Source organism: Pollicipes pollicipes, unplaced genomic scaffold (assembly GCF_011947565.3).
Source record: "Pollicipes pollicipes isolate AB1234 unplaced genomic scaffold, Ppol_2.1 Scaffold_6686;HRSCAF=7923_pilon_pilon_pilon, whole genome shotgun sequence".
Taxonomy (NCBI): Eukaryota; Metazoa; Arthropoda; class Thecostraca; order Pollicipedomorpha; family Pollicipedidae; genus Pollicipes; species Pollicipes pollicipes.
The window spans coordinates 34,057,742-34,070,267 of record NW_023596921.1 but is presented as its reverse complement, the minus strand read 5'-3'; the positions used below and the strand labels follow the sequence as shown (position 1 = coordinate 34,070,267).

General features: G+C 53.6%; 1 protein-coding gene across 1 annotated transcript in view; it reads right to left on the bottom strand.

Moving 5' to 3' along the window:
- Positions 1-12,526, bottom strand: part of LOC119108215 (transcription factor E3) — a 34,821-nt gene that overhangs the window by 7,021 nt on the left and 15,274 nt on the right. Inside the window, exons 4-6 of the mRNA XM_037231799.1 lie at positions 6,948-7,119; positions 6,223-6,298; positions 5,595-5,760 (exon numbers count right to left, since the gene is read on the bottom strand). Of these exons, the coding sequence (XP_037087694.1) occupies positions 5,595-5,760; positions 6,223-6,298; positions 6,948-7,119 (414 nt within the window). The remainder of the gene's footprint in view (positions 1-5,594; positions 5,761-6,222; positions 6,299-6,947; positions 7,120-12,526) is intronic.

Below are 12,526 nucleotides of genomic sequence, written 5' to 3'. Positions count from 1 at the left end.
TGTATTAATAGAACCAACACACGCAGGGAACGTCAAGGAGGTTTTCTGTGAATGCCACCGCTGTTCTGCTAGCCCTTCCCCCCCTAACTTTGTCATGATCACATGTCAGATATGCGCTCCATATCTGCCTGCATGTCATCTACGGCGAGAACTCCGCCCAGGATTGGCAAGTCACCGAGGACAGTTCGGGTGGCTCCAGGCGGCGCTTTCCACCCGCCTCGGGTCCAGCGCATCAGTCATTCATTATCGGGTCATCGACCACACAGCCGAGATGGGAGATTGCTACACAACACTTCACTCCTCCCCCAACCAGAGATATTTACCACGACCCACAGGGCACCAACAGCGCGGTCAAGCCCCGCAGATCTGACGCAACCAGAGGATACCACTCGAGGTAACCCGGGCGGCGGACACAGGGTCTCTCGCTGGACCACGCTGGTACGCGCGACCGCCCGGCAGATGGCGCGCAGACGCGCGACCGCCGCCGACGCCTGTCGGAGCGAGGAGGGAGGACCTGCTGTCGTCGCTCGCGCCTCTACCGGTGCGCCGAGCGCAGCAGCTCTCACGCCGACTGCCGTGCTGAAGCCGAGGGATGCCGGGTCGAGGTCAGAGGTCAAGGTCGGGGAATGATGAGCCGGCACCGTCAGGGTGCGTGTGTGTCCACGTAAGTGACGACGCCAAACACCGGCGGCAGAAAGGTCAAGGAAAGTCTCGTGTGGCGGGAATCGGGCCGGGGCCTCCCGATCCAGAGTGGGACGTCGTGTTTCCGGAGCGCTCACGCCCCACCGTCGGCGGCTCCATCACCTCCGACCGGGACACGGGCCCCAGAGCACCCCCGAGCCACTCCGCCAGCCTCGTGCCCGCAGCTACCCCGCAGCGTCACGTCATGTCACGTGCGGCGGCGCGCGTGACGGCGGCTGGCCGCCCGGTGAGGCGCTGGAGCCGAAGTGGCGTGCGGGGTGCGGACGTGACGCCATCCCCGCCGGCCACACTTCACATCACGTGTGGCAGCGATGTGGCGGCGATGTGCCGCCGGACCGGATCTGGCGGGGACTTTCCAAAGCGGCTGCCGCGACGCAACGACACCGCGTGGACATGGCCGCTCACGCTGGACTGGCACAAAGCTCTGAAGGGATTTGCCTCAAATACCAACATGCGACGGGTGAGGCTGAGTGGTTCAAGCGGCACGAACAATCGTCGTTGAACCGATGATACCAAAACGATGGATATGCGCCAGTTGTTGGATGGAGGTGAGACTATGACACGTGAGACACTCAGAGAATCTAACTAAATCGAGGCATCCAGGTAGCTCAGGTGAGCGAATGGATAGTCCGACCAGTGATCTATGCTGGAGTTTCAGCTGAGGATCCAACTGCACCCCCCACCGTCTGCCTGCGGACCCGGCTGTCACGACCAATTCCCCGCAGGCCCCACCACGCCAAGATCATCCCGAGTGCGGGACCTATATCAACTCTCCTGAAGATAGCTGGCAGACTCGAGAGTGTCGTACGGCCTCGGTGAGCTCAGCCGATAGCAGCGTCTCTCTCGAGTGGCCCGGCCGGGGGCGTGCGCCCTACAGCCACTCAGGCGCCTTATCGGCCGAGCAGACGGCCGCCTGCGCAGGAGACACCTCCAGCTGAGAAGTCGGGCAGGAGGCCATTCTCGAGGACCGCTCTCGGGTGTCCTCTCAGCGACATCGCTGTCGCACTGGCTAGCTAGTTAATTCTTGGGGCTTTCCGGCGCCTCGACTCAGCGGCCCGTCGTACTGGAAAGCATTTTTATTGACTGATGTTTGAGAATAAAAGCTTCCGTCACATTATCTGAAGCCACGTCCGGTGGTCCTGTGAGGCTGTAAAGCCGTCCACCTCACTCCACCACCTCTACATCGGCATAGCAACCACCGCTGTCCAGCCACTGTTCACCAGGCCTTCACGTGCTCGGCACCATCACAATAATGTATACGCATGCATTGGCTGCCAGGGTGTTCAGGGCTCGGCAACCGCTGCTGACCCGGCGGATTGACAGGCGTGAGGGCGAGGTCGTGCTGCACCGGTAGACGGCCGACTGTCGGACCGGCCTCAGTCGGTGATCGGTCCAGGCTCTCATGGCAACCCGCGGCTCGTGCGGGCCCCGGCGGAGGACCGTGAGGTTTATGGCCACACTGACCAGGGACGCAGCCACCGGACACGGCAACGGGTGGCAACGGCACCACGCCACGGTGCCATGGCCTCGTGCATGCTGCCCCGGGCGGGCGATTTGCGAGCCTGGCACGGGCCTTGCTGTTGCGGGATAGCGTTAGCCTGTTACATTGCTTAGAATTGCCAGGTTATCGCAGGTCAGGTTAAAGCAGCCATAATCTGAAGCCGGGTGTTGAAGGCCAAGCAAATGCTCCACCGCCGTCGAAGCACGAACAGAGGCAATTTGCAGATTTGTCGTGACACTAAAAACATGATGGATACGCGATGTAGTTGTAGCATCCATGACTTCGAGTGCTAAGTAATCATGGATCAAATATGAACTTCGCTCAGTCAGAAGTGCAGCACCAACCCACTTGTCAAATATTTTTCCAAACTATCTGAGAGGCCTGTTGCAGGTGGGGGCAAAGGGCATATGATCTGTTATGCAATCAAAATGACTTATCTTTGATCTTATCCTGGGTTTTCACGGGCGTTGTGACGGAACGAGTAATTGTATCGCGTTTTAGACATGCTTTCGCGCCGGGTTTGTAATATTTAGACACTCTTCTAACGCCGTTTACAATCAAAGGCACAAACGTACGACATAATCTCGTCTCCATACTTTTTTAAGTGGAGGCCGTGTCGGACTATTCATGATCTAGCCCGTGTCAAGTCAGAGCACCAGGATGACCATCACGAAACCACAGGACGGTCCGCGTATGACCTCTGAGCGAATCACGTGATTTCAGGCTTAGGGTGGAACCTGCGCTGAAATCAGGTCATCGCTAGGCTGAACAGGTTGGTAGCTGGAACAGCCAATGATCAACGACCTTTGCCTCTCACGATAGACATCTCATGGGGTGACGAGCCATATGCCTTAAAATATCGTGATAGTCTGAATTATGAACTTTGAGTCCTAGCTATTATCGTACCCAGACAGTCATGAAGCTTACAAATATACGACGACCGCGAGCACATTGATCGTCCTGCCGCGTCGGCGTATACCATCGCTACATCCCGCAGTCTCGCAGGACGACGCGCCAGGCAGGTTTGCCTTGAAAAGCAACCTCTCCAAACGCCGCCTGCAGCTCATTGAGCGGATCAGTCCACTCATTACGTTCCCAATCTTTGTTGCTGGGTCAGTGGGAAAGCCCAAAAGCACAAAACCAGCCCGTTAATCACGACCAATGCCTGACGCCAGCAAGGTCGCCATTCGTACTGCGTCTTTAGTGCAGTGTGTCGCAGCGCGGTACAGTACAAACCGCGCGCCGCGAACAGTACAGCGCACTACAAGTACAGCGCAACAGTACAGCGCAACGCGCTCTCTGGGCCATGCTGGCGACAAAACTCCGCATCAGTAACGGAGCTAAAGAGAAAAAGGCTGTCCCAGAAAAGATACACAAGTGTCAAGGGAGGATAATACAACTTTACACGAAGCGGTTCGTTTTTTCAGTGGGACTTAGTCCTTTCCACGAGAAGGAAGGCCGCCAGTTCAATGTAGCCGCACGGCGTTTTTGGAGCTGGAAGGCGCATACCACTACATCACATCGGTATAAAACTAGCAGCATGTGCAAAAAAGCAAGACAATAGTGCAAAGTAATACCATAATGTCAGGACCAAGCTGTCAATACGAGTGATCATCACATAAGTCGAAATCGGTCAGCATTGGGTACCTCAGAGGTACTTTGAATGTTTTTTTTTCCATACACTGCAGTAAGCCTAGAGGCCGAATTTTCCAAACAATGGGGCTTGAGCACCCCTCCCATACCAAAGCCCACATAATGGGATAACTTCCACACCTATGGACATTCACCACAGCTTCCGGCATAAGATCTGCAGCGTGCCACAGAGTGTTCATGGCCGGTCCATGTCTGAAGGACGCCGGGTGTCATGTCGCCACCATGTAACGGGATGGCGTATCGGAATAGGCCGCATGTTTTATTCAAGCGCGATTTATGTGTGTAACCGAACAGTTACTGCAAGTGAAATGCGAGTGCCGTTATTCGAGTCGATGGGATGCAAACTGAACTCACAAGATGCCCAGTTCTGGATAGAGGTCAAAACGCATGCAGAGTAAGGCAGCATGCTGATGAAGATGGCGCTGCTTCTAACCGGTTTTACGTTGGCTGCGCGGCGTTCAGATTGTTTGCAACTAAGTGAATGGAGGATGTAGAGATAAGGCTTTTAGTCCTGCTAATGCAAGGCTCGAGGAAGACAGCACAGATGGAGTTCAGTCATTGCTACGGCAATAACACTTATTTCCAGAGCTATTATGTTTTTTGGAGACCTAGCTGACAGCCCGGTGAGCACTGGTGAGGGATGAGCACTGACTCAGATCCGGACAGAAGCGGATACAAACCAGCGAGACGCTACGAGCTCGGTCGTTCGGAGCTGAGCAAACATGCATAGCTTCCGGAAGGAAGGCGCTTGCTTAACGCCTCGAACCGTTTGCTTCACTTGTCCGTAGAACATTGGCGCTGGCTCAAGGAGAGGAACAAACCAAGCGCCCCTTAACGTCAAACCGCTCTTTGGCTGACGTAAGGCAAAGTATGCCAAGATGACTGGAGCTCCTATAAATCTCCTATAATATGTTCAGACTATAGTTCAAGATCAGATGAAACCTGTTCCAGCAAGTTCAATCAAATCCATCCTCACCCAAACTTCCATCACACGCTTCCTCCCCACATTTTTTTGAAGCATAGCAAATACCACTAATGGGACGATTTGGGGCTGAAATAGGCTGCCGCCAGGAATGTTTATATCTATACACACATATATATATATATATATATATATATATACATATACCTATATGTGTGTATGTGTCTCTTGTGTCTGTGTGTGTCTGTGTGTGTTTGTCTAAGTGTGCGTGTGTATGTGCGTGTACTGACGTCTGCGACATTTTCCCTTCAGCAACAAGTAACCACAGAGGTCATCCACTACAAAGGCGCTCATTCCAGAAGGTTACACTTCCAACCACCTATTACCAGCTGTTTTTGAAGGCAGCTGCAGCCAAGCCCTCCCCCCGCCGGTGCCAGGCGACAGGCGTGTTGGGGTACCGGAGGAACCTGTCGGGGCGCAGCGCACGCGAGCTGGCGGGCGGCATGCGAGTGTGCGACACTAACTCCAGACCGTGCGGGGATGCGTAAAACGCTAATGGTTCCGCCCGAACAAGGCGGGATCAAAATCGGCCGCCCGGCCAGCATCGTCCAGCCCCAGTGGCTTATTACCCCCCCCCCCCCCCCTCCACCCACAAACACACATTCATGTTGTTCCATTGAGAGTTAGTGCTGATCCTCTCCTGTGCTACAGCCGAAGCCCATATTGTTTTGCCGCAGCTTGGCCTGATCCTCCCTGACCCGTTTCCGGGGTCTCCTGTTGAAGCCTGACGCCCCCTGACCGGTGTGCGGGCTTCACCTGTATCCGGAGCAGCAGTCGCCTGTTGGCCTGCTCCATCTGTTTCTGGCGCGACTCGATCTCCTTGGCGCGCTCCAGGTCCTGCTTCAGCCGCCGGATGTACTCCACGGACGCCTTCAGGATCGAGCCCTTGTTTTGGCGACAGTCTCGTGATATGTCATGATACCTGGGGATATATGAAATGTGTCAGGCGTTTGACAGCCCCACCTGCCTCTCAGTGTGGAAAATAGCTGGAATGGCTGTAACTACTGTAGGAAAAACAGAGCTCTGCATATACATCGAACGCATCCGAAGCGGAATATTCGTAATATCTAAAAAACGGGCCGACACAGCGCAGCTGTACACACCGTTTGCTCCCAAATGCTCTACCGAGGCACCTGTATGCAATATTTGCAGACACATGTTCAGCTCAGCTCAGCTGAGAATGATTGCGATAGCATGACAATGCAGCTATTGGACAGCCTGAGGAGGCCAGGGCTAATCTACTGCTATCGATAAAAGCCGTGCATGATTTTAAATCCGGTCAAGTGGTCGACAAAAGGACAGACTGCTATGATGAGACAGGTCGCTATCGTCTCTTGACTTAGTGATACCCGCCGTTAGAAGCCAACCAAAGCGAAGCACTCACAGATCGCTGGACTTCGGCAGCAGAGTGCCTAGCTCCTTGATTCTATCGTTGATATTGAAGCGTCTCCTCCGCTCGACTGAAACACAGCGCGGTTCAGGTGTACCTCACATCACCACATGGGCACGACACTAAGCCAGGGCACCGTCGCCCCAGTCCGTGATGTGCTGAACGATGACTTGTAAAGCAAGACTGAACGTGCTGTGCGTGCATGGCGTGCTTTACACTGTTATTAACGAATAGACAGCGGCACAACTTTGTAGTTATTCCAAACAGACTAAATTGATCACAAGGGCAGTGCTCCAATATTTCTGCCTTGCATCCTACCTTGCATCCTACTTACATTACTCTCGTCTCTGTACCTTGCATAAAACTATAACGTCTGGCTAGCTTCCAGAATGACAAGAACGATACATTCTTTACAACTCTTTATATGTCTATCGAATGCCACAAGGTCCAATGCGCCCAGGGGTGGCATCGTCGGAACAAAACAAAACAGTCTCATTCATTTTATCTCAACCGATCAAGAACGATGGAGACTTGGAAAACAGGGAACGTAGAATTGCTAATGAGAATACAGTCTGGAAGCATTTTTCCCGCAGCTGGTAAAAAGTAACACAATCCGAGATGATCCATCAGACAAATGAGAGGCGATGACGATGATGCGGCAGCCCAAGCCAAAACAGGGGACCCAAATTAGTCAAAGCTTTAGCTAACGCTGCACTCACTCATGTTGTGGTTGTCTTTTTTCTGTCGGTCCTTGAAGAAAGACTGGAAGGCTTGATCGGAACTGAGTATTTCCTCGCTGTACGGATCGCTGGCTTCCGGGCACGAGGCCGGGTCCTTGACCAGCACGCCCCGGGGCCCGTTCGCCGACCGCTCCTGCAGGCTGGTCGGCGTCTGCAACGACATGACCCGGCTGATTCATCGGCTCCGACATCATCAGCCCGGACTGACGCCGCCGGCTTCGACACCCTCACACCAGTCAGCCACAGCCTCTGAGACTAGTCACAGTCAGTCTCTGACATCAGCAGGAGCTAGTAATGGACAACCTTTGACAACGTTGCAAGACTAGTCACAGACAGTCTCTGACAACATAGCAAGACACCGCAGTCTCAGACAGCCCCTGGTATCACAAGGGTCACCAGACAACATCACCAGGGACTCTAGATTGAATCTGACAACGTTGTGACTCGTGACAGACTTGACAAGCGGCCACTGCATGCCTTACGTAAAGGTTTCCCTGCTATCGGACCACACTAGCTTCATCTCATCAACACCTCTGTCGCCTCTTGTGTTTTTCCCGATTCATATGAGATTGCCACTGCCATCCCTCTTCACAGCCCTCAAATCCCCACAAGTCACTTAACCTCGTGACATCACTAGTAATTTCAGACCTATATCAGTTTTGTCTGTATGTCCAAAATATTTAAAAAATTCGTGAGCGTACAGCTGTCTTCACACCTTGTTCCCCATGATTCTTCAGCTCCATCACAGTACGCTCACAGACCTTGCCACTTATCAGAGGACGCCCTGGTCGACGCCGTTGAGTGGGCGGTGCGTCAGAGTGACGTTGGGCACATTGCCGTCGTCGCCTCCACTGGTCTAAGCCGTGCCCTTGATAGTGTCGACGACGGCGTCATTATGACAAAGCTGCAGTGGTATGATATTGATCCGAAGCGGTTTGAGAGCTACCTTGCTGGTTGGCGGCAGGTGGTGAAAGGCTGTCGTCTCTCTCTCTCTCTCTCTCTCTCTCTCTCTCTCTCTCTCTCTCTCTCTCTCTCTCTCTCTCTCTCTCTCTCTCCTCGTCTCTCTCTCTCTCTCTCTCTCTCTCTCTCTCTCTCTTTCTCTCTTCCGCTGACTCACAACGTCCCTCAGCCAACCTTGATCGCCCTATTCTATTCAGCATCTTCAGGAACGACCTTCCATCTTCTCTCCCTCACAGATGTCTAGAGTCTTATGCCGATGACACCCAGCTGCTAGACTCCGCTCATCCAGCCCAACTGTTCTTTTTGAAATCCTGACGAGGAAACAGTCCGAGTGGCTTGATTCTACTTCACAATGAACTCCCTTAAAATGAATCCCAGCAAAATGACTCTTCTCCTTTTGGCACTAGATAATTCCTAAATAAAACCCCATCTTTTCATCTTGACATTGCGGGACGCGAAATAAGCCCTTCGCCGTCCGTCCGATGCTGGGGGATACTACTGAAAACATCCTCTCATGGGATATACACATATCCCATGTTGCCAAAAAGTGTAACTCCATCCTTTCCTGCTTGCATAAAATCCGCCACCACCCTACGCCCGAGGTTCGTAAATTTCTCCAGTCCCATGTTTCCCCCGTCCTCTGTACCGCCTCTCAGTCTGGGACGGGGCCGCAGTGCGTCACTTAAACGGAAAACAAAGGGTGATCACCTTAGGGGCCAGGATCGTCACCGAAGCTCGGCGGTGAGATTCCGTGGCGGTGTTTGTCCAAGGGCTGAGCTGACGCGGAACTGGTGAACTCGTCAACCACCGTGACAGCCTGGCTGTATTCAGGTCCATTAATGACCCACGAGCTCACGTGGCGATCCCGTCCTTGTTCACCCCCACATACCGCTGTAGTGCCACCCGGGCGGCGGCGGAGAACGCCCTTGACCTGCCTGCTCTTCGCCTGTCGGTGGCACGCAGGGGTTTTTTGTGTCACGCAGTCTCATCCTGGAGCCACCTGGCGCCGACCATCACCGCTTCTCGCACCCGCAACGAGTTTTGCACCAGGCTAGAAAATTTAGGCGGCCCCGTTGTGCAATCATTGCTTGCTTGCGATTGCGTAACATGTGTTGATTATTCATATTTGATCAATGACTTCGTTTTTGGCGAAGTTGTGTGAACATCTGGACGCTTGATGATGTGCGAATGCGGGCCGCGTTATTGTTATGTTTTGATATCGCATTCATGCTACTTTTGTTATTGTACAGAATCAGATCATGAGCCACTTGTTGGGAATGATCCGTGAATAAAATGGACTAAAGACTAAAATCGACAGCCTCTGACATCATCATAAGAGAATGTACCTGCATCCTCTAAGCAATAAAGGCTACAGTTATAAGAATAAATCATTCGAATTATGCTCGTCCATGATTAAACCTGCTAATCCTCAGTAACTTGTCAGTGAACAAGTTCACCATGGACAAATATCGTGTCGCACAGATGTGCAGCGATCTGTTAGAAATAAAACCCTGAGTAGCATATGGTGGACAAATATCAGCGCTTGCTGTATAATGTGGGCGGCCGAGGCAAGCCCAACCTTCCTCTCACATCAGTGGAGCGATAGCATGACCTTACAGAGACCAGAGAGGGCTGATTTAGCCAGCTTGAGGGTCTTATCGTGCGGTGCACATTTGAAACCACGCTGCAAAGAGCGAGTTTCTCACCCGCGAGAGCGAGTTTCTCACCCGCGAGAGCGAGTTTCTCACCCGCGAGAGCGAGTTTCTCACCCGCACCATTTCGAAAGCTTGGTCGCGAACAGCCCGCAGCACCGTTATCAATGGTGGCTTCCGCTGCGTTGAGCAACTCTCAGAAAAACGCGAAGACATTGGCCAATTAGCCGGGACCCGTTCGATGGTGTCTCACTCAGCGAGGATTATCGCGCGCTCGCTGACCACCCATCAACGAGCTTGCCGACCTTCTGCCCGGTCGCCTGCGGCAGGGTTTAGCAACAGTCATGCTGGGCTTGCTGACAGCCCAATTTAGCTGTGTGATGTAGTCTCAACACATCGAGGGGCTGTCTCAGAATCACAAACGCACTTCGATGCGGTCGAGACCGCAGCTAATTCATATTCTGTAAGGTTCGGCTTCTCCGGAGCCGCCACCGGAATGCCCCCCGCCCCCGGTTTCTCTCGGGGTCGGGCCCATCACGGTGCGCGACGGACCGCTCCAAGAGCGACCCATCGGTATGCACCTCTGAATCGGTCACTTGGCCCGTATCGCACACGTCCCAGTGACATCTGCTCAGGGTCCAACCGCCCTGACCGGTCCCTTCCGCTAGAAAAAAGGCGATGTGTGATTTCTTCACCCATGCGTCGCCTATCCGATTCCGGCTCCTGATAGCAGCATATTTTCATCGCACGGAACAAGCCTGCGACGTGAATTTGAGCCTGCTGTTCCGTAAAACTGCACTTGACAGCAGTACAAGAATGACAAATAATTCGCATAATGTTCTGTCTACTGTCCTGTGGCAGCGACAGCTATTTGTGCTGCAGCGTAAATACTCCAGCAATCCATAGAGCTTCCACCGACCTGGCCATTACTCAACACTGATGCCCTGCTACTCCCCGGCTTCGTTGCATACATTGCAGTATATGGGGAATGGGGTATTGTGGTATGATATTTTCGGTATAGGGAATGGGGTAATGGGGTATGACATATTCCGTGTAGGGAATGGGGGATGAACCGGAGGGTATGCGGCCCGGGGCGCAGCAGGGCCGATTGCGGAGACTTGCGAGGGCTCACTGTGCAGCACGTGTAGGTGACAGGGCCAGCCCAGACAGAAGTGCAGACAACTGACGGCGGCAGACAGCAGACAACAGACGCCGGAGAACAGACAGACGGCAGCAACCCTCATGCCAGACACGAAAACGCGACCCGCCGAAGTGTGCTTGAACGGACATGAGTTCACGACTGACGCAGAACTGCGAGGATTCGGTCCGTTAGCCGCGCGGCATCAGCGCTGACGTACAAACGGTGCACAACATAAAGGACACTGTGTGTGTGGCACGTACGGACCCGGTGGAGGATGCACGCCGACCAGGGCTCTCCGCACGGCTGGGCGCTAGACGAACTGAGACGGAGCAGGGAGTCTGCTTGGTGAAGGTCTGCTAGCTTGAGGTAGACGTGGGGGCCGCAGGTTTAATGAAATCGCAATGGGGTGCCCTTATCTGTCTGCATGCGGTCGGGGGCACTGCGATAGTTGATCTGCAGTGAACTACTTGGATAACGGGGTTGCACTGTTGCTGCTGTTGCACGGGGTTGCACTACAGTTGGTACTGCTGCTGTAGTGCAGTAGCAGTGTGGGAATCAAGACCTGGCGAAAACCACTGCATTGATAGTTCACATGCGCCAAGCGAGAACTGTTCCCTGGAGTGTAACTCATACCAGTGACGTGTGTCCCAGATAAGAGACCACGTCGCATGGAGTTCATTCCCTTCTCTAGGATAAATATGAAGAAAAACGGAAATCAGTGTCGGCCGACCGATAGCGAGTCGTACACAAAATGGGCCATGTGTAGCAGGCAGTTCAAAATAAAGATCTGGTGCGCCAAGAGCGGCCCGGCGTGGTGCGTGCCCGGCCGACCAGCGCCAGGTCAGGCCGTGCTCGTGATGGGAAACAGAGATGTCGGAGAGGCACAACACGGACGACTCACAGAGCTGCCAGCGGGACAAACCAGGCCGGAGACGCTAAAGAGTGTCGGACCCGGACGGTATGTACGCCCCCCCCCCCCCCCCCCCAATGTTTTATGTCTGCTGTAACGACTCTCCTTCGAGACGGACCGGTCGATCTGCAATGCAATGAAGGGTACCGAATGCCCGAAGAACTATCATCATTCACGTCCACGTGGGCAGCGTTCGTATCCGAGGACATGTCTCCGTTCACGCTCTGGCATAAGAAGAGTTTTTTGTCGTAAATATCAGCCTTCTTGCCAGACACGTGCCCCTGCCCGAGCATTTGCCAGGATCGATGATGCGTATTGAAGCACTATTATTACGTGTTTGAGACCAGAGCCCCCACATGAAGCCCTTTTGATTCCGATCCTTAGCGATATGCTTCGTGTCACCAACCGGAAGGATGCTCTAACACGTGGACGATAACTGCACATGCTTCCAACATCTCTCTGTCCGACCAGACCTGAAACCAAACAAGCGCTTGTTGCAGAGCAGCTTGCGCTCCCGGCAGGCACACGCGGCAAGCTTTCACTCAGCGTCCGCCAGCGCGTGCCACATCGACGCACGTGGTAACGAAACCCAGCGATAACAGGCGATAACGAAATTAACAATTCTCGGCCACTCGCCGTGCTTACGGTGAGCGCCGCATCGGCCCCACTGCTCGCACATCTGTATGACGTATCATTACTCTCGTAATTGGACAGCAACCAATCCGTCATAAATCAATTAACAACTGTTCAAAGAGGCTTATCTGGGAGATACGAGTCTCGGGAGGAGACGTCTGCCTTAAATTATAGACACACGGTCCTCGTTCAGCAGTACAGAGCTCGGGTAGAGCTCGGAAGAGCTCGGAGAGAGAGAGAGAGGAGGAGAGAGAGAGAGAGA